Source organism: Lycorma delicatula, chromosome 12, assembly GCF_047948215.1.
Source record: "Lycorma delicatula isolate Av1 chromosome 12, ASM4794821v1, whole genome shotgun sequence".
In the NCBI taxonomy this organism is placed as follows: domain Eukaryota; kingdom Metazoa; phylum Arthropoda; class Insecta; order Hemiptera; family Fulgoridae; genus Lycorma; species Lycorma delicatula.
The window spans coordinates 53160147-53183824 of NC_134466.1; the positions used below are offsets into that span (position 1 = coordinate 53160147).

Sequence of the window (23678 nt, forward strand, 5' to 3'; positions counted from 1 at the left end):
ACTCCTTAAATGGTGTTTTCTATGCTAAACAACTAATTTATTCTCCTACTTAATAAAAAGTAAAAAAGGAATGTAGAGAAACAGTATAAGAAGACTGCTACTGAATGTTAAGGCTATGTAGATTGTGAAATATGTATTTTTTTTCCTAAGTTTTACAACTAATTTTCACATGAAAAGCATATATGAATAACACATTGACATAATTGTTGACATTCTATTTTTTAAATGTTTCCATGTAAAAAATTACATTAAATTTCCATTTTACATGGTGGTACCATGTAAAACATAGTGTTTTTAAACATTCTCTTATGGCGCTTTGCATCTCTCAGCTGACCTTGGAGCAAGTGCTGAAGTCCATCCCGGTCTTGCCACAACTTTTTACTTAGTCATGCCTCTGCAACACAGCAGGGGCAATATGTTGTTTATCCTTATTAAGAAAATGTGTGTTTAATGTTAACCAACAACAGGAATACAAATTTTTAAATTGTGTAATGACAGTAACAATGAACGTTTATTGCACATTATGTACTGGAGAATTTTCTGTTGCATATAAAGGAAAGGGAACAGCTAAACATAGGAATGCTATTAATGCTACTGCTTCAGCAAACATAAGAGATTTTTTTAAAGCCAAAGATGGGAATAACTATAACAGTGATCTGGAGTGTGCTGCTAAAGAAGCTACATTTTCATACCACACTACTAGACACGAACTCAGTTTTAAATTATCAGACTGCACATCAAAACTAGTTAAAAAGTTATATGATCCAAAATTTTCAACTGTTATAACTAAAACAGAAGCAATTATTGTTAGCTATTTCATCATTTATATTTGAAATGTATTGCATTCTTTGGAAAATATTAATTATGTAACAGTAACAATAGCTCAAACAGAAGTGAAGTAAAACTTTTTCTGACTGTTGTAAGATATTTCAGTCTGGAGGAGGGAATTCAAGTTAAACTTTAAAATTTCAATGAAGTGTCAGGTGAAACTTCTTAAATTTTGACTCTGTATCTTTTGCAGTGTGTGTATAAATACAAATAATACGAAGAAAAGTTTGTTTATTATACTGCTGATAACATTAACAGTAATTCTTATGGTGTGAAGATAAAGGGGAATGAAAATGTGTTCAGAAAAGTTAAAAGTGAACTTTTAAAATTCTAGTATCCAATACTTGTTGTGAAGAACCAATTTTGATAAAGTTAGTAAGTTTCAGTGGATAAATTTATGAACTGAAACTGCATGGTCTGATTTAAAAGAGTGCACAAGTTGTTAATGAAATTATAAAAGATTCTTTAAATATTAATGACCAGTTTGATGAATGTACGTTGTTAAACCAGGTTAATTCAAAACCAAAGAGTGGGTTGTGGTTCAAGTTCTGAAAAGTACCAAATAGTAATGAAGAGAAATGGAAACAATTTTTAGGGCGTTTCAAAAGACATATTTCATGTTGCTATAGTTATGAAATTGTTGATTTTGTGATGACTTTGCCTGGGGCATCTGTTCCAGTTGAGAGAGTTTTTCAATTACGAAGAACATTTGGTCGCAAAAAGGGGTAGGGGACTTTCAGTATCTACTGTTAATATCTGCTAAATGTTAAAATTAATTCAGAACTTTCTTTTTGTGAATTTTATGATGTAATTAAAACAAGCCATTTCTGAAAAAAGTCATGTCTAGTGAAAAATACAACTGAATAAATAATAATGTTTCAGTAAACTGTTAAGTTTTTAAAAATATGGTAAGCCTAACTATACATCAATTGTTATCTAACAATTAAATTGTTTATGACACATGACATTAGAAATGTAAATATCAGCAATTACATAGATTTTTCATTCACAACCCTCCCTCCATTAATAGGCAAAAGGTTTTTTTCTTCCAGAGTGATTCATTTTGAATGATCTGTATGTCGCTCACAATGCACTGACTTTTTACTGCTAATCAGTAACATTTTTTTGTTTGTTTAAGTGTGGCTATTGGAAAAAATTCCCTCCCTCCTGCTAATATTAAATATTTGAACCAGACAAAACAGAACTTTCGTTTTACCCTGAAAGGTTCAGATTGAAAAACATTCATTCAGAAAAGGTTAGATTTGCTGGGCTCAAATTAATAAAAAAATTTATTAATTAAGAGCAAGCTTATCTTCTACTATTTATGTGGATGTTCCTAATGAAGTACCAATACATTGACAATGATAGTGTGGAAAACATTTTTTACTAATTAATTAGACAAACATTAAGAAATAATAAAAATTTATTGCATAGAGATAAACATAAACACTGTATTACAAAATCCTGTCAAGTTAATAATTTACAACAATTTAAATCAAACTGATTTTATATAGCATTATAATTCTCAGGTTAAATTATTAATTTAGTAAATGAATTGTATACACATCTTTTTTAAAAATTCTTATAAAAACAAGATGTGCATTATAAATAAAAAAATATGACTATGATGGCTTCAACAAACAGCTGGAAAAGCTTTGTATCTAGAAAAATTCCCATCTTGTATCAGACTACCCGCACACACAACTGATTATGAGGAAGACTGATTCAGTCTTCCTGCAAGGGTATGAACCCTTGCAGGTTGTGGGAAAAGAAGATAGTCTTCATAGAACCATGAAATGGTTCTTCTGCAGGAACAAAAGCCTAATTGGAGGTTGTTCTTTTGATGGCTCTAAGAACAAATGAATCAGAAATTGTGAGTAATGTGGAGGTATCCAATTGAAAATAGACTATTCTTTTCCCAATAAGGGTTGCACAGAAATGATATGTTACATCAGACTTTTTACTTCTAGATAATCCTGCAGAAAAGTATGAAATGGGTGTGTGAAAATAATATATGGTGAGAGCAGAGCTGATGAAAAATTTAACAATGAAGGGAGGTAGTGAGACAAGTTCATTTTAAGTTTAGAAACTGGAAATTCAAGGGAAATAGTTTATTAAAATTTGCTAGCAATCAAAACTTAATTAAAATCATTTAAGAGGCAAACAATAGACACTGCATAAATTGTTGATGCACCATCCACTACATTATGTTTCACCAGATGTATTTTTTTCTCTAAGTCTTTTTACAAATCTAACTCTAGATTTATTTCTAATATCGAAATCAGATAATAAACTTTTATCATCTTTTAACCGCTCATTATCATAGCATAAATGATTAGTTCGCCAGATATAATGCCAACTTATTTTATTAGATATTCCTTTACGCTTTAAATACATCGCCATATGACGCTGAATTGATCTTTTTAAATCAATCACTCTGGAATTTTTTTGATGAACCTGAAACAGAATTAAAACCATTAAAGAAAGTTAAGTAGTTAATTCCTATTACTTCTAAAATCGATGTTAATAAAATTATCTATTTTAAGGGATCCAGATAATATTTCTGCTTTTAACTTCTTTACAATCACTTACAGGCTTAAACTTTAAGTCATAAATGTATGACAGAACACATCCTGCAATTAAACTAGGCTTTCAGTATGTATTGTGTCCATTTAAAATATTTAGTAGATTACTTGAAGCTTAATAGTGTAAAATCTCTCCCAAGCTTTTTTAGTTTTTTCATTTATCAAAAGCATTTCAATATGCTTGGCGCTCCCCATCACTGCCTGTTAATTTAATACAAACTATTTTTACAATACAAGTTGCTCATGTTACACTATGTTAAAAAATCCAAATAAAAAAAACTGGATTAAAGATTGTGTAGTTTTTCCTTTAATAGCTAAAAACTTTCCTTACCAAAGAACTTTTTAAGGAATGTCGTACAAATTAAAAAAGTAAATGTAAATAACTTATATTCAAATCAGTATAAAAGTAAAACTTAGTATTGATGTTACATCAATACTAAGTGTTATTACAATTTTCAAACTATACCAAATGTTTCATATTATGCTATTCAGATACCCAAAACATGAAAAGTTATAAAGCAAGCTTAGAGTTTTATAACAAATACATTTCAATAATGTACAAAGGGAAATGAATGTAGAACTGTGGTTTAATTGAAATATACAACAAAACAAAATATTTGAATATTTCTTTCACATTTTACTCAAAATATGATCCTCAATGCCAATCAAACAACTTAGAAATACACATCTATATTGCGAATTTACTCAACAATCTAGAAGGCTCAATTAAAATGTTTATTAATATTAGATAAGTAACAATTTTAAAACTCTAGTAATAGTGTTTAAAATGAAGTGACAAAAAGTAAGTCTTCCTTACAATCTATCGCGCAGTATTATAACAAAATAATTCTCAAAGTGATTTCGAAAAGCAAGAATTTTTTATTAAATTAAAAACAAATCTTTTAAAGTAACTTAAGATTCGTTTGGTCCTAATTCGTTAAATCACGTTTTTGTGAAGTTATTTTGATAGAACTACAAATAAAAAATTACCACAATAGGAATTTCTTCCCCATCATCGCGCACTACATAAATGGTCATAGACTGTCCATATTGAACAGAAATTTGGGACGTCACTTCTTCTAATGTTACATCTGATGGTAAATCACGCAAAATTGTATCTTGTTTTAAAATATCATTTAACGTTTTTGATGTAATATCCATTAATTCTTCATGACTGATATCAGTTTCATTTCTATCATCTCGAATGTTACTGTCTACTTTACTATCCACTAACACAGTCTCAATCTCACTGTTGTTAGCATTAACAAAATTCACGTCTTCCATATAGATAAAAATACAGCACTTTAAGGACTTTACGAACTAAGCACCACGTTAATACAGTATAACAACTACCTCCTCCATGATAGGTCCTGTTGACATAACCTCAAACTACATGAGTACAAATAGAAATAACCCCTTTAATAATTCTAATTCAATCAAATCATACACATTTAAAAAATAAATCGTTTTATATAATCACTTGTGTAGTAATAATCTGTTACAAAAATAATTTTTTACAGGTTTTTGGACAGACCATATGATAAATCAGGGTTCACAACCTCTTTTGAGAATTTCAGTTTTGAAATCAAAAAATAAAATGTTAAGCTTATTATTATGATGATAAATAACTACTAAAAATTACTAAATGGTTATTAAAATTACAAGTTTAAAAGTTGTTTAATTCGTTAAATATATCCCAATAAAAATGTTAAAAGTTGATTAATTCGGGGAATATATCACAATAAAAAGTGTCTAGTGTATTTGTTGCTATGGCAACCAACATTAACATTGTTGTTTAATGTCCAGTCCTGACGACAGTTGCCTTGGTGATATAGATGATTTTAGGATTACTAGAGTTAGAATGATTTCTGTGAAACAAGAACCATTTGATGGAGAAAATGTAGAATTTGTCGTAAATAATGAGGAAGATTTTATACAACTTCAAGATGTCTATAGCGAACTGTCACCTGTATCTTCCCAGCGTTCCCGAAAGCAGAGAAAGAGAAAACGGGATTCAGGTAATTTCAACTTCAATCTGTATATCTTTTACTAACGTATGTACGAATCATTTTTATACGAATGCTATTTTTCACTTTAGAAATTTAGAAAATTCGTAGTTTTAGAAATGAAGTAAAATACGTTAAAAAATAACTTACTTTTTTATTTACATTTTGTCTAATAATTACGTATCTCTTGAGTCATTCAACTCGATTAGTTGAATGTCAATATTAAATTACACACTTTATAATCCAATATAGAGTTAAAGTTCATAATGTTTCAAAATTATTTTTCTACACTTTCTAATATCCAAAATAATTTTCGAAAATCGCGGGATTGGTAGTTTTATAAGTATCGATTTCACTTTACTTAAGAAAGTGCTGCAGTTGATGGTATAAGGTCGAACTATTTTATCCAAATATGTTAATCTACTTGTATATTATCCAGGAAGAGAACCGCGAGTGAATGTAAACTACAACGTGAACGAAGTGGAATGTCTGAGGATTTAACTTCCTTGAATTGGCGCAATTTTAGTATGATAAAATAGTTCTCGGTTAATTTATGCGATATTACATTTACTAATGGCTGAAAGTGGTAATTTTCTGCTTTAAATTTACCAAAAAAATATTGTTTTCATATTATACGTGAGATTGGATGTTGCTGATGTCCATTAATGAAAAATAAATTTAAAAAAGTAAAATATCATTCCGCCGTTGTAGTACTGCGGCCTAGCCTAGCAACCATCAATCCGCTGAAGCCGTAGCCATAGACACCGAAACGCCTCTTTCATCAACAAACCAAGGTGAATATTTTTATTTTATAACGTTCTAAATTTTGATCTGTTGTTCTTCAGAGGGTTGTTGTCGCTGATTAAAGAAAAGTTTTAACAAAATATGTACTTGCCTAGATTAATTTTTTCTGAAAAATGTTATCTAATATTGAACTGTAGTTATCTCCTATTTTCAAGGTGCACTCCTTATCAAAATGGCGATTTATATAAAAATAATTTATTTTTTTTATAATTAACAATTAAGAATACATGATTATTGAAAGGCATTAGTTTTTTCTATTTTTAAATTTAGATGTTACGGTTTAATTTTCTCGGTTGCTGCTAAGCTTAGGGGCTATATAACGATGCTGCTGTTAATGGGGTCGTCTGCCTTTTGACTGAATAGTATTGATAACAGTTTTTTAGGCAGTTATTCTCAGAATGCTTTATTTGAAATCGTAGGTAGGAAAAAAAATTGTTTTCAGTAGGAGTTGTATGTGTACGTAAAGAAAAGCCGGTTTTTTTATTTTGCAGTTACTGGCTTTGTTACTTGATTGACTTTTTTTAACCTTTTTTAAAACTACTTTAATTTTTTTCCGATGCGAGAACATTTCTATAAATGCATGAAATTGTTATAACTGGGAATTTTTAGTTGGAAGTAGGCTTTGAGCAGTGGTCATTATTAGTATTGACAGTTTTATAAAAAAAATTTACCAATTTATCAAATTTTTAGTTCCTTAGTTGTTCTTGACTGGTTATGTTACATTTTCATTTTAGGACATTTACTTGGTAAAGGAAAATTTATTATTTTTCATTTTAATGCAGTAATCATGGTAGAGTATATAGTAGATAGAAACAGAGTTGATAGAAACCAGTTTGTTAAATATTGTATTTTGCATCAAATATGCTGTTCATCCAGCTTCCAGTATGTGATAATTCTGAGCAATTGCTTAACTTAGATTTTTTTCATACTTTAATATACCATAGTAGATATCCTTAGGATTAGGAAAACACTAGATCTGAGTGTAAAAAAGCAATTTTGGACAGAGTGATTCTTGAAAGTTGAAAGTCCATGCTGCGTTATTGGTACTCTCAATTAGTAATCAGTTTTGTGAATTTGGCTTATTCAGAGATTCTGTGCAGAGTTAAGGTTAGTGTTAGGTTAGCAAAGTCTGCTGTGACAGACTGTGCTCTTTGTTAGGAGATTTTAATACACAGACTAATTGGACAGAATATGTGGTGTAGCCTTGCTCTGAAGTAACTATATTTCTTACATAAATTTGGCAGTGTTATATAAGATTGTGTTGAGTATTGCCATACCTTTGTAATTTATTCCTAATGCTATACCTTTAATTTATTCCTAACCTTTCTCCATGAAAGTCATTACTTGAACCTTAACTCAACCTGAACCACTCTCCCCACTGAACAGATGGACTGGATCAGTTTCATTGGAGTATTGATAACAGTGTAGACTTTTGACTTTGCCCAGGTCACCTGCTGCCAAAACTTAGACCTTGTGATTTCCTGATCCTAAGCATACTGTGGTATATATTACGTATGAACTAAGTTGAAGCTGATAAAATAATTGTTTAGAATTATCTTTTATGTAAGTTCCATGTAAATGATAGTTTGATTCCGTTTAACTAGGTGGTGACTTAAAAATCTAATTGTTGGTCTAGTGGTGAATGTGTCTTTGCAAATCAGCTGAGTTGAGAGTTCCAACATTCAGCAGTTACTGTTGTACAGATTTGAATACTAGATCGTGGATTGTGGTGTTTTTGGTTGGGTTTCAATTAACTGCACCTCAGAAATGGTCGACCTGAGACTGTACGAGACTACACTTACTCATACATATTATCATATCACCTTCATTCATCCTCTTAAGTAATATTTGACTGTGATTCCTATATCGGCTATACAGGAAAAAAAAGTGACTTAGAAAAATAAACATTTTTGTTTTGTCAGTATTTTTACTGTGATAAAATGGGCATCACCAAATTGTATGCTTTTTAGTGGTCTTTTTTTTTTGCAAGGTACTTTTGGTATTTTGTAAGGTACTTTTCCTTTTCTGTCATTCCCCCTCCAATTTTTTAATATATGATATCCTCATAAGACCAGAATAAGATGAAGTGCTGTGAAGAAAAACTTGCTGTTAGTCAAGGTTAGCAAGTATAGGTTAAGTTTGGTTAGATTATATTAAGTTTATTTCTACAATTAAAATGTTTAATATATATATATGTATGTTCTAAAAACAGATTTTATGAAAACTTTATACCTAGGTAAACTATTAACCCATTTTTTAATAATGGGTATGTATTAATATGTTGGAATAATATTTTCAAATTTCTTGTTGATTATTTAATTAATATTCTATTTTTATTTTTTTAATATTCTAATTTTTTTTGAGAAATTGAAGAAATAGAAATAATTGAAAAAATAATGTATTATACCTGGAAGTAAAAGAAAAATTGTTTAAATATAAGGTTAGATTTGGTGTTAAGGTTAAGTTTAGCAGAAGTCTTGAATTTTGACTCATCGTATAAATGACAGTTTGTCAAATTTATAAATTATTTATAAACAAACCCAACCTTAACCTTGACCTAAACCTAACTAAACTCAAATTGCACTTGAACCAAATTTACTCCATAAACAAAGTATATTGGACATTACCAAAAAAACACATTTAAAGCTTAACCTAGTTAAGAAAATTTATTCTACAATTTTATTCTAAATTTCACTGAAAATATTTTAGTGAAAAATGTATTAATAAAATCTGTAAATAGATTTACATAAGACATCTTTAAAAGTCTAGCAGAAATATCAGCAGTAGCCGTGGAGTAATTACTAATTACATTTAAAATAAAAGTTTGAAATAACAGCTTCGTTTGAAATGGATCAGTATTTGTTTTTTTTTGAAATTGTAATTAAGAAAATATAACTGTAAACTAAAATAAACTAAAAAACGTATTGATTGTTCATAATACTTTGAAAAAATTTAAAGCTGCCATCTAAAAATAAAATATGTAGTTTCTGCTACATTTTATAAACTTTTATTAAGTTTCTCGGTTTTGTTTTTAAGTTAATAATGTAACATCATAATTCTGATCGAAAGACCGAATAATGTTGCACAAAGACTCTTTACCTACATAAATTATTTACCTATTACATTATTTTATAAGCAGTATTACAGAAAGTTAAAACCATTTTTAGATTTGATGTAAATTTACTATTGAATAACTCGCATTACAAAGAAAAATATAAAGAAAGTATGGCAAACACTTTCCTGAAATATTCTGTGTATGGTGCAGTTCTTTGAAGTATAAATTTAAAGTTAATTGTCATTTATCTCATAAAATGGTAAAACAGTATTTTCATTTGATTGGATATAGTTAATTTTTCTAATACGCAAGATTATATTTATGTGCTCTGACAATTAATGTGATAAGTTTCATTGTAAATTGCAAACATTTTATGTGCAGCTAGATCATAGTCTTATTTGATTGATTGATTGATAGGTTGAATTTGAACCTGAATGTTCATTATCCTCTTCATGTCATATGTTTCATTACCATTGTTTTGCATTTCTGTGCTTTTAAATCTTAATTCTACCTCACCAGTGCTATTCAATACTAGAAACTCATTCTTAGAACCTAACCTGATTAATCACGCAGAAAACTAACAAACAAATTAGCTCAACTGTGCAGGATTGAAACTTTAAAATTAGCTGAAACCATAAAAAATAAACTGCAAAAAGGATAATTCTACAATCTTTTTTTTTTTTTTTAGAATGTAGCAGTAGCAGAATTCAATAGTTCAGAGGAATGAAAATTGTACAAGTAACACTATAAAATTATGGTCTGGTAGAAATAGGATTTCCTGGATAAAAAAGTAGAGAATAGGGTGCCTACAGTATGAGCCCATGACAAAAAAAAAATCGTTGGGGTTCACAGGCTACATTATCTTGTTTGTAACCAACTAAGAATGAGTTAGAACTGAATTTAAAAGCACAGAAATTCAAAACAATGGTAATGAAACTTGTATGACATTAAAACTTTGTATGACATTAAAGTAAACTAAGGCATTGACTGAATTCTGCATCAATTAATGATATTAATAAACATATAATTATCCTTTTTCCAGTTTAGAAATTTTCATTTTTGTCTGGTGATTGTTACAGGTCATTCTTTAATGAATCTTTTTGATGGTTTCAGCTAATTTTAAAGTTTCAATCCTGCACTGTTGAGTTACTTAGTTTGTTAGTTCCTTGCATGATTTTTTGCGTTACTTAAGGAGAGTAAAATTTATTTACCTAAAATAGCATAAATTTACCTTATTAAAGAAAATTTTTTTTACCTTGTTTTGTTTTAAAAGTCATAAAAGTTTTTGAAAAAATAGTTCCCACTTGCTTTTGTGTAAAAATAAAAATAAATAAAATAGTGTGCAGTTTAGTAAATACCAGAAATAAAAATGACATAAAATTTCCAGCCTCTGTGGTAGTCTTATCCTTTCATCTGGAGGTCCTGGGTTCAAATCCCGGTCAGGCATAGCATCTTCACATGTTACAAAAATTGTAACAGATTAAATTGACATAATTTTCAATTGTAAGTTGCCTGTCACATATTGGTTTCCTTGGCAATGAAGATAGAAATTAAACTGACAAGAAAATATTATTTCCATTCAAAAAATCTGTGTTAAAGGACATATTCCAGGAATTGTTTAGAATAGCTTTAAATATGAACATGTGGGTATGGAAAAGTCTATTGTGTTGTTTGGACATAACATGATGTGGAGTAAATTTTGATTAGTCTTTCTTCTCTTTAACAATGTCTAACCAAATTTCTTTTCTTTATATCCCCTTTATCATTCATTGTAGCCAATTTTTATTTAAGATAACATCTCAACCAAGATTTTTTCTTTTCCATTTTAAAGTTTGCCAATCGCCTTTTAATGAGGGATTTATAATTTTTATCCAACGATTAAAAACTAATCATGTTTATACCACACTTCAGTCTGTTCTGCAAACTTCTAGAAGTTCCACAAGTTTCTTAGTTTCCTATTGTTTACTGTTAGGTAGAAATGTTTCTTTTCATTGTGGTATGATTCTGGCGTAGGTATGTAAATTATGATTGTGTTTTCATTGCTCTTTGACAAAATTATTTTAGAATCTGTGTTGCATGTTTAAATGAAATATAATTGGACAGTGTAAGCTGTGTGAAAATATTATAAATCTGAATATTTTGTCAGTTTAAAAGGATCTTTATTCAAGAAAATGTAATTGATTTATTTACATGAAATAGTTTGGTGAATTATTTGATTATCTTAGTATAACAAATTTGTTGAATGTGATATTTGGTTATTTTAAAATGTTGCTTCAGGCTGATTATTTATGTTAATAAAAAGCTTATTAAATTTTAATTAGACACTGAACCAAATATAATTTATATTACTTTTAATCTTATATTGTAATTCTTTGTTGCTGTTATGACAGTTCTCAATTTACAGTTTTTCCAGTCTTTGAATCATCTGATGTAATATTTGCATTCAACGAAGATTGCCATAAAATCAGTTGTGGATGTTAATGATATATATTTAACTTTTTAGTAAAATAAATTTGATTGGTTTTATGATAGAATAAATCCAAACAAATTCTGTTTTGTGTAACTTTCACAGTTGACTCATGGACAATAACAGTTCATATTTTAAAAGAAACTTTTCTGAAAAATTAAATGCTGAACAGAAAGGAATGGGAGATTAAATCAAAAAATAATTCCCAAAGTCTTTATTTACAAAAAAAAATTCTCTGCATTTGTTTGATGAATTTGGTTCTTTTTAGACATTGATTAAAATGTTTGTGCTTAAAATGATTTCTTGTTGTAATATAAAATTAAATTTGAGACTAGCATTGCATTGAAATTAAATGTGAATAGGTTGAGAATTTCACTGTGTGATGGTTTGTAGGATCAGTACCAGTCTATTTGATGTAATATGGATTGATCTTTGTCTCCAACACAGATAAGTGTAAGTATACACACACATGTGCTAATCATACTAGCATAAATATGATTTACTTACACATCCACATCCCAAAAATAAAAAATTGAGTCAATACCACATGACTTCCTTGTATGCATATTAAATTACATATACACATATTTTTTCAGGACTTCATTTAAACTTATTTCATTTGAAAATGAGAAAGATCCTCTAATTCTAATAAAGTGGACAGTTACACAATTGCTGAAATATTAAACATCAAATATTTATGCAGTTTTCAGCAAACTTAATATGAAATATTAGGATAGAGTAAAAGTCTATTACTCGTATTACTAGATCAGTATTATTCGTATCTTTATGAGTTGCTGATTAAAAGTTTTAGATTCCATTAAGTGAACATCTTTATACTGGTTACAAATGTTAATTTTGACCTAACTGTGTAAAAAAATATCTCAGAAAAACAAGAAGCTGAATATGAAGGGGGAAGAAAATGTTAAGAACAAGGAAGAATAAAAAATTGAGAAAATATAGAGGAAGAAAATGTTAAAACCAAGGAAAGATAAAGTCACTCTGTAGTTAACTTGAATTTAGATAAAACAGAAATAAATAATGTAACAGAAATTCCAGAATAATTAAATAAAATTAAACAGAAATTAAAACTAGATAATCCAAAAATGAGATTCTAAATTATAATTTTCAATTATTATTAATCAAATGGTTCACCAAATGTGTATTACATATACAAGTATACTAATGCCTATTACATTACACACATTTTTAAAAGTACATAAAATTATATTTCACTAATTTTTATTTTTGAATTATTTATTGTAAATGTTTTTTTACAATCGCTGGTTAATAATTATTAAATCAATATATTTAAATTAAAACAAAAGGAGATGAAGTCTTAATTCGAACCGATGTGCTTTCCCTTTGATCCAAATATTTCATTAATTAAAATTTTAATTATAATTTCGATTGCAATCAAAAATGTAGGTGCACAATTAGTAATGCACAATTAGATGTTAGTGCTAAATCCAAAATTTCAACATCCTACGGCTAATTGTTTTAGTTAATGTGTGATATGTACAGATGTCATGCCAAAACTAGTCAAAATGGATTCAGGGATGGTGAAAATGGATATTTCCTTTACTAGTGGTTTACTTTGTGGGATATAGGATGATTTAAAGTTTATACTGCTATGGTTAATACCTTCATGTGAATTTGTACATTACATGTTAGTGTTATAGAATTTTGCCTCCTGTAACGATTATTAAAATTTAAGTTTTGTTTCAAAAATAAATTGAACTAAAAGAAAGTATGGAAATAAAGGACAAAACATTTAACACAGTATTTAATTAAATTAAATAAAAGTGCTAATCAGCTTTCAGACTGTTTTAATTTGTTTAAATATATTTTTCATGTTGTATAAATAGCAGGCATAAGTTCTCACCAGGTCTTGCAATAAGAAATTTTTTTCTTGAATAATTACTATTCAGATCTCTTTAATATAGAATAATTACTATTCAGAGCCCCCCTGACTGCATTTAAATATATTTGGTGAAGAACACAAAGTAAATCTGTGTAAGACCTGATGAGAACTTATTATTAGACAACCTTAAATGCTTGTTTGATTAGTTACCCATTATTTTATTAAAATACTGCATATAACGATGTTTAGTCCTTTACTTCCAAACTTTGTTTCTTTTTTAGTTAGATTTATTTTGTGGTAGTTGTGAATTTTTCTTGATGATCAATTATAAAAATTAAAAAACAAATTTGGAGACTGTAAACATTTCAATTTATTTGTGGGGTATACAAATCTAAACTTATGATTTCTCAAGCAATTGAGTTCCTGAATCGACATTATCATTGAACTCTCCAATTGTCTCACATGACTTAGTGCTATGTAGGCCTGGCCCTTGACAAAGATGTGAGTGCTCAAATCCTTGACAGCTATATCTAGGATAGTCCCTTGTTGTAGTTTCCCTTGTCACAGTCCAGCACAATATTAGTGGCATAATATACCATCTCAATTTGTCCTGCTCTCCTAAAGCATCAACAGTGGGCTTGATCCTAATCAGATGCAAACAGCATTACCTCTAATTGTACTGTCATCAAACTCTAAAAAGTCAGTATGTGGGAGCTCACTGGGCTTAGGCTGGTCTCTGCGTAGCACAAGCTACTTGATTTTTCTGAGAATAATATTTGTTCTGGTTTGGTGCAATCATGATTTTGTATTATACTAGCAAATACCCGTTTGAATTTAAAAATCAGAAGATTGATTACAAAGATATAACATTTCTGAATAACCATGATCTGTTAGATTGAGAATGTAGCTGATACATGCAAAAGTTAGCCTTCAACCTACCTATATATATATATATATATATATATATATATATATATATAAAATTATGACACTCTTGATAAAGTAAGGGCTTCCAACATGGTGTGAGGGGGAGTTCGTGTATCTAAATCAGTTTGGCCATTGAGCTGCTACGGTAGAACAAATACATTACACTCCTTTTTGGGCAGTAAAAATAGTATGTTAATATATGAAAAAAGTGGTATGAATTATTGTTACATATTGGTTTGTGAGTGAATAATCAAAAAAGTAAAGTAATGAAGTAAATAGAAATAATTGTGATAAAATTTTACAATTTCTTTAATTTTTTTTGTGTTTTTGTAGAGTTGAATCTGTTGGCTTTATTTTATAGTCTGCTGATTGTTTGTTCTGGAATTTTTTTCCCCTGTGTTACTACTAATGAATGTGTTACTAATGTGTTACTACTAATCTGGTTTTGCCTGGTAAAGAAAACCAGATTCTATGATATTATTCATATTAGTGCTAAGTGTAGTACTACTGGTGTCTGCCTTCTCTTTTGTACCCTTGCAGTTCTCCAGCTTATCATCTATTAACTTAGTCTATTAAGCTTCCTTTCTCCTTCTACTGACTTTTTCTGATGTTGTTTCTAAAATTCTACTTCAACTGGTTCCTTTTTTCGTGAACTTTCCTCATAAGGGCTCTTTCTTCTTTAATATCCTGATCATTACTTCATTATTCATTTTATCCATCCACCTTACTTTCTACATCTTTCTCCATGTCCACATCTGTTGCACTCTTCAGACCTCTTGTCACCGTAGTCCCCAAATATCTATAGTTTTACTTTTATTATTATTCCTTCGCTTGTCCTTCCACTAAATCCTTTGTTTACTTTCATTACTTTAGTTTTTCATATTTCCATTTTATATTTAAAGTGCTGTATGCCATCAGCTATTTAATATTCATTCAAAATCATTTGTTTGTATAATAAACTAAACAAATTCAAATTTTAACTAAATAAATAGCAAACAAAGAAGTAAAATTGTTTACCTATAGTGAACAAAATTCATTAATAGATTTAATATTCAAATATATTAATGTTTAATATTTGTGCTGGTTATTAATAAAATTGATCTCTTTAATGGTGATTAAATTCATCTTACTGTCAGTTATTTCATTTGTGTTATTAGATTGGTTTATTGTGTAGAAGGAACAAATTCTGAATATAATCCTTTATCAAAAATATGTAGGATGCATTGTGGATATATTATATAAAACATGTTTGTAAAGCCCCCTATATGCTTTTATTAGAGTTTAATGTACTGTATATTACTTAAATCTGTAAGTTCCATGAATACGATTCTGCTTGTTACTGTAATAGTCTTATTAATGATATATGTGACCTTAATTGTTATAAAAGCTTCCAACATTAGATTATGGATATTTTTGTAAAACATTATTAATATTAAATACATTTTTGTGCGCTTTCTGATTTTTATATAGAAGTAAGATATAGCAAAAATATTTGTAAAAAAATTTATAATAACTATACTATTAAACAGAATTCTAGAAACGAAAAATATTTCTGAAATTATTGTAAATTTTTTATTTTATTAGTAATATCATAAAATAATGTCAATAATAATAAGATATAACAAATATGATTTCATACAACAAGTAAGGCACAACTTCAGCCCAAAAGCAAAGTCAATGCTCAAATACAGAAAAAGAATTCCGAAAGAAATTCTAAAGAATTTTTTAATTAACTGCTAATTTTTTTTTTAACTGCTAATTTACATCATTTGTATTTATATATTTGTATATTTATATAATTTAGTGGATTATTAAAACTGTTTGTTGTCGCTCTAAAATCAGTGTCTACTCACTGCCTCCTTCAGTGACCCAAAAAAGTAGGGGTATAAAGCTGGACTATATAGCAAGATGTACTGAAGTTTCCCCAGTTTACTTTTTTCTTATCTATAGTGCTGATAGCTGTGTGAGTTCTGCAGTCATGAAAGAGAAAGTTGAGACCAATATTTGACAAATAAAATATTGAGTTTTGTAAAGAAGTTTTTTCTAGGACCGAATCCTTACTAAATCATTTATTGAAATCAAAATCTCATTAGCTGTTAAAAAAAGTAAAATAAAAACAGCTATTTTCATAAAATTTGATAATTATATTTAGGGAACAAATATCAATGGGCCCTTTATTTGAGCTTGGTAACATGAATTCAGAACTTTTAAAAATGAAAATAAAATTTACCAAGAATTTTATTTGACGATATTTATAATCGAATAATATAAAGAAGTCAAATAATTCTTCTTTGTTGATTGCCTTTAATCTGTAAACAGATTACGTTCATAGCATTACAGACAGGTTCTAAAATGTAATGATTAGAGTTCGGGTAAGATTAAAACGTACATAAACCCCCCCTTATATTAGAGCAAGTGGAGATTATTATTACCTGTGTAATAGTCTTAATATTAAAAATATTGTTTTTCTGTATTTTGATGAATATAAAAACTGCTTTGAAGGATATGGAATAAGTTTAGTAGTCATGTGCATCTGGAAAATCTTTTTCATGTTCTGGAAATGCCCTGGAAAAATTTGCCGTGGGAAGCTTCCTGCACTAAGAATTTGTGCTTTAAACTTAGTATCTGTTAACACACTTTTAAGTACTTTAAAGAAAAAAAATTTGTGCTACAGAAATGTTTTAATATGAAGATACAAAAATCTGTTTTTAAAAACAAAATGAATATTTCTAACAAACAGATTAATGTAAAAAAAATTATATAACTGAAAAATAATTTAAAAAATAAGAGTTTTTTACTAAGCTGTTAGAAATATAAACAGATTTTTGTATCTCCATATTTATTTTTTATATTTTAACATTAATTGGTTCTTACAGGGAAATAATTTCAAGAAATTAGTTTTAAAATACTGAAGTAAAAAAGCTAATTAAAAACATTTTGTAAAATTCACTGCTACTCTGGTGAAAAAGAAATGTTTAAAAAAATTATAATTTTTATCACTAGAAATATAAGAATAATAAATTACTTTATTCTTTTTAGTTGTAATAAGTGTACAATATTTTAATTCTACATGATTTTGTCTTTTTTGGTATTTTTTATTATGTAATGGCTAATAATCTAAATTTTTTCATGTTAATATTTAACAATATGTTAAAATGTTAAGAAAAAATTTTAAAGTTATGGTTATTCCTGTTTAGTGGTTATGAGGTGATAATAAACTTTATAATAAAAAATAAGTATTTTATTCAGTAAACATAATTAAATGTATGGTAGATCACATCAGGAGTAGCAAAATACATATTACCTACTATACATAACATATAACCTCTATTTGGTACATTAGGATAAAAGCAATAAAATAATTGAATGGAAATTACATTTTAGTCTGTAAAACACCAGGAGTGATGGTGGAAAAGTAGGCAGGGATTAAAAAAGAAGTGTAGAGGTAGTAATGGTAGTCAGTTATATTGAGTCAGGTGTATGAGTCATTCTTTTTTGAATCACCCTTCCCAATCAGTCATGCGATCTACCATCTACCTTATACACCCCAACTTATTCTCACCTGATATCTATTTTACCTTGTGTAGTAGAGCAAGTCCCTCCTTTTACAGATTCTACCCCTGTTGTTAATCATTCCCTTAGGTGTATTATTAGTATGGTATCCTTTATTATATTGTATGATGTTATTGGAGTGTTAAAGCCACGGTCCTTTAATTTTTTATTATATTTTGCTTATATTATGATAGTTGAAAGTATGTACAATGCATATCTCGCTTCCCTCCCTCTGTGTGCGTGTGTATTTTTGTCTATGTACCTTTAATAGTTCACAATTAAAATAAAGAAACATCTGTGAATGTTTAAAGGGATTAGAGAAGACAAGATGTTGTTTGATGTTAGATGAGTCTTTGCAGAATTAAAGAAATTACTTACATATATACATGTAAGTAAAGAACGACGTAATTGTATTGCTGTAAATATTTGTACGTGTAATTTTGTCTTAAATTAGATGCCTGTGGGTAGGGTAGCACTATGTAGATGTTTTATCAGATCCACTCTCCCAAAAAAGAGGACAAACAAGACTATAAGTTTGGCATTAAAATTATTTGTATTTCATAGATGTATTGGTTTTCTTTCATATCACGGTATAAAAATATATAACTTAGGAAACTTGATACTGTATGGCAGAGAAATGTCTCTCTTCGCTTTTTTATTCAGAAGTTTCTAGGTTTGAATCCTAGATGAAAATGACATTTTTCTTATGTTACAAAATTATTAAAGAACTGTAATTTGGCATAACCTTAGTTGGCCAAAGTAGTAGCAAAGGAATAATAATGTGGCATTGACCATAGATATGTAATCACTGTAGATGAAACTCTATTCAAAAGCATTGGTCTGTGAGACCAATTAAATATTTACCCATTTTTTCAGCATGTAAAATTGGTCTTAACACTTAACAATTTATTCACACCTTTATTTGATGTTCTCCTATCTGCGGTGATCTTCCTTTCTGCAGTCCCTTGGAGTTCTGAGTAGCCAATAAATTTTCCGCAACTTCATTTTCAGATGGTGCTGCAAAGACAGGATCTCCACATTCTTGCTTGTAACCATTGTTTTAAGTTCTTCAGCTATAGTTTCGGCATAATCTTGATAGAAATAGATGAGGTGAATTCATGATGAATAACTACTGCTGGGTTTACTGTAAGTTATGTAGTAGTACTGTTAGTCCATAGTTGAAAAATTAGAAAAGATGAACTGTTGACTCCATCACTAAACGCCGTACATTTAAGAGAATGATTATGCTGCAACATTTTGATTGCTAAATCGACATGCATGGTGTAGTTAATGTCTCAAAGCCTGTAACAGTTGTAAACTGTTTGGACACCAATCTGTGTCAGCATGTCCGTAAAATATTCCATATTCATCACCGGCAGTGCTAGTTTGCACATTGCCTTATTAAACAAATTTTTATGTAAGACATCCTGACAGTTTGTTTCAGTCCGATTATGCCATCAATAAATGCTATTGTCATTCAAAGGATCACAATTAAACTTTCTACAGGAAAAATAAAGATTTACCTTTAAAATTACACAGTAAAGATTTAACTGCAAAACTGAAGGCTTCAGGAGTCTCTCTGCTAGTGGCACTGTCAAGCATAAGTTTTTGGTATTAATTACTTTACATTTTTTGATTAAATGCTTTTGTTATTTTTTTGTTTTATTATATTATTTAATTTAATCTTTTTACTGGATTTTATTTAACACATCATTATATTTAGAAAAAAAATTTTGTAAATTATAAGTGCAGAATATAAGGGCTGTTAAGAAATGTTTCTTAGTTACCTTGCAATTTTATAGATATGTCAAAGTGAATCTTAGTCCAGGGACCTAATTCTTCAGGTTTGGAAAGAGGAAGGCAATTGCCGGGAGCCAAATCTGATGAATACAGCACATGTGGGAATACTTCATCATTGTGTTTTGCAGCAAGAAAGAGACATGTGTGCACAGGTGAATATCATAAAGAGCACTTTCTTTTTGGGTAACATCTGGATATTTGACTTCGATAGCAATCGGTCCAGTAATGAAGCATAAGACTTCTGGTGATAGCTTTGCCTTTTTCTAACTAGTCTTACGATCACCACACCATGAGAATCTAAAAAACCTTAGCCATGACTTTTACTGCAGTTTTTTTACTAAGGTATTTTGTGTTGAAATTAATAGTTACCAAAAGTTAATAAAGAAATGTGTATATAGTATTAATACCTGGTCCCTTGTGATAAAATAAATTTTAAACTTGTTTCAAAATAAACTGAATCATAAATAAATTAGGTTTAGGATTAGATTGTTATAACTTTTGACTTCCCCATATTATACAGTCACATGGGTCATTAATTTTGAATAATTATTAATTCACAAAAAGTGGGTTGGTGATTGGATTAATCTACTAACTGGTATGTTTCAACTGAAACAGGGAGAACATTATTGAAACATCCAAACAGTGAAACTTCAAACATTATTGATGGAGAACCCCAAATCAGGTCTCAAAACCTGGAAGGTAAGAATAGTCTGGATTAACCTGAACTGAAATTAAATGAGATTACTTGGCATCAGATAAATGCATTGAATAAGTGATTCTAACTTTGTCAACAAATTCAAATTTCATTATGAATGTAGTTCTTTATTGATGTGAAGCAAAAATATTAAATTCAATTTTTATATATCAAATAAATGATTCATAAAGTAACCTCCTGTTTCTAGAGCTTCTTTGTTTCCAACCACTTCTTTATTCTAGTTGGGTATCATTTTGCCTGAAAGAATGTTCAGAAGATGGCTTAACCTTTTACGATTGACACAAGTTTTCATGAATTCTGGTGAGCCGCAACATTCTCCTATGTAGTCTTCAATTTAATTGATAAACATCAATTTAATTAATAAGCATAATTATAAAAATTAAAAGGGCCCTTTCTTACCAAAGTATAATTTTTTTATGATGAATTTTTTTTTGCTCTTGATGGTCAGGGATGAAATTTAAATCTGACTGAAGACTGCTGCAAAATTGATTGAAAATCTTTTCTTATTCATAAGATGAAGATATATAGATTGGCTGCTGCAGTAGTCTTCAGTGACTGCTTATTTTAAAAATCTTTAATGAAATTTGATGAAGTTTATAAGTTTGTTTTAAAGTCGAAGTCTTTTGTCTAATTTGATAAGGTGAATATTTTATTTTCTTAGAAATACTTTATTTTCATCATTGTAATTAATTTTTATTTTATTCAGTTTCATAGCAGATAATTGATTGTAACTTTATAATTTGGTTTATTGCATTTAACTTGAGTTAAATGCAATACATGAGTTATTGATAATAACCCATGTATTGATACTGCTTATTTGCTTTCCCTCTATAATATCTTCCCTTATACTACATAGCATCCCCTACCTGTATTAAGTTCTTTTAATCTGATGTTTGTGTGTGTGTGTGTTTTTACCTGTTGAATTTCATCTTCTATGTATAATCCCCTTTTTAATGAGCGAGTGGACCGTCTGCACGAAGCTTACTTTCATACTATTAGTTCATTGCATATGTGTACGCATGTATGTGTGGGAGTAAGAAAATGAAGAAATGAAGGGTAGTTGTCGTTGTAGGGTGATATAATACTTTGTGATTTGAAAGCGCAGGTGCACACTATCAATCGACTGCGATGATTGTGACGAGAGAAGATTGTGCCGACGCTAGGGTGATGAGTCAATATGGACAACAAGTAGTCGCTTTTCTCCTCCTTGTCATATATTGCGTTTTGATTTCTATTGTATTATATAGCGTCTGTTACTTGTTGATTGGTCCAGGGTTCGGGGAGAGGGAGGGCGTTGTCATGGCAACCGTCCTGAGCTCAAACCATGGTTCGGAGTCGCCTGTCGCTGTCGGTACTGTTCAGTCTGGCCTTTCTAGCCCACAGTGTTTACCAGCTCAGAGTCCGACAACCATTACTGTTGTCACGGCAACTCCTGGCAATCCAGCTACCATTTTACAGGTAGGTAATTATTATGTTTTATTTAAAATTACAAAAACTTGATTACTATGAAGTTCATTTATTGTTTAGAAAATGCTTGTGTAAAAATATCATAAAATGGGAAATAACCATTGAAAATTTGTTTCTATTAGAAAAAAAAAATTCACTTCTATAGAGCTAAAAACAAGTTACTTTTTTTTAAAATTAACTTTCAGGCTTATCAAATATTCAGTTTCACAAATGTTAATGCCATAACTGAAAATTTTAATTTTTTTATTTTCAAAAAAATGAATCTGTTATATTGTGATACTGTATATAATCTTGAATTTTGTTATGGAAGAACATGCAACTCTGCATCTTTTGAAGATGTTTTCACATCTTCAATTTCAATCTGGTGGGGTTTATTTCATTTTTGTCATATTGATAAATGTAATATTTTTCAAGTAATTCATTTTTTTATTGATACAAAATTCCAAAATTACCAACTCTTAATAGTAGTTGGTCACATTAGATAACCTCACTTGTTTTTGTAAGCTGGGTAATGTTCTATACATTTTTTTAACTGATCTGTAAAGATAAATTTTGTGTTATCCTTTCTTATTATTTATATATATTACTACTTAAATATTTTATGATGTGGTTATTTAGTTGATTTGCCTTTTTTTTAATTTATCAACTACTGTAGTAATTTTTTCTATTTTGTGTATAATTTTGGCTGCCACTTAAATAACAAGTGAACAAGAATAATACAGAATCCAAAATCAAACAGAAGCAAATTTCACCTATATTGCCACACATAACTAAAAATAATAAGACTTGTACAAACATAAAATTCTAATCGTGGGACTGCAGAAAATGAGAATCGCTGTGGAATCTCAAGGATTTATGCTTTAAATCCTATATTTATAGATATTCCTACAAAGGTGTATGTGGGAAGAGTGATGAAAAGTGTTGCACACTTTGGAAACTGGTATTTTGATCAGCCTCAGAATAAATAGTCTGTACAAGAATACATCACAAACCCAAAGAATCTCAACATTCACCCTTAAAGCATCTAATAAAAATCGACATCATAATAAATACCCATTAATAATAAAAACTAAGCTCTAAAAGACTGTAAAGAAACAGAAATGTATTGGGACCTAGTTGAACAGATCATAAGTAACATCCCCAAAAATCACATTAAACAATTAATCAGGGACTTCAGTGCTCCTCTAGACAGAGAAGATACTGCGACATCATTAGAAGCATCCAGACTACACTTAAGGAGAATGGCAACTAGATCATGTCTTAATAGCTAAACATAAGTCCTTCAAGGTGTAGACACAGACAGATCACTACAAAACCAATCCCCTAAGACTAAAAGGGAAATAATGAAGACTGAAAATAAACTAATCAAGAATGAAAATTACCAGAAAGAAACCGAAAAAATGTCAGATTTTGAAAACCTAGTCTACAAATTGCAGAAGAATTGGCTCCAATAAAAACCACAAAAAACACCAATGGTGGAACAGTGATCAAGCGTGGAAACTCTTCCAAAATCTTAACACCATAAAGACACTTGAAATCAGTAGAAACAAAACCTTCAAAAACTCAAAAAATAGTACCTCTGTTAGTAAATGGATAGAACCTTAATCTGGC

At 29.2% G+C, this 23678-nt stretch overlaps 2 protein-coding genes across 2 annotated transcripts in view; one reads left to right on the forward strand and one right to left on the reverse strand.

The window, feature by feature from the left end:
• Positions 1–2233: 2233 nt before the first annotated feature.
• Positions 2234–4961, reverse strand: LOC142333068 (U11/U12 small nuclear ribonucleoprotein 25 kDa protein). The gene is made up of 2 exons (XM_075379890.1): positions 4404–4961; positions 2234–3285 (listed from the first exon to the last, which is right to left on the reverse strand). The coding sequence occupies exons 1-2, from the start codon at positions 4695–4697 to the stop codon at positions 3034–3036; spliced, it is 546 nt and encodes a 181-aa protein (XP_075236005.1). The 5' UTR covers positions 4698–4961; the 3' UTR covers positions 2234–3033.
• Positions 4962–6173: 1212 nt separating this feature from the next.
• The window catches only part of Rfx (regulatory transcription factor Rfx), a 61961-nt gene continuing 44456 nt past the window's right edge, over positions 6174–23678 (forward strand). Inside the window, exons 1-2 of the mRNA XM_075380184.1 lie at positions 6174–6213; positions 21874–22058. Coding sequence (XP_075236299.1) covers positions 21900–22058 — 159 coding nt within the window. The 5' untranslated portion in view covers positions 6174–6213; positions 21874–21899. The remainder of the gene's footprint in view (positions 6214–21873; positions 22059–23678) is intronic.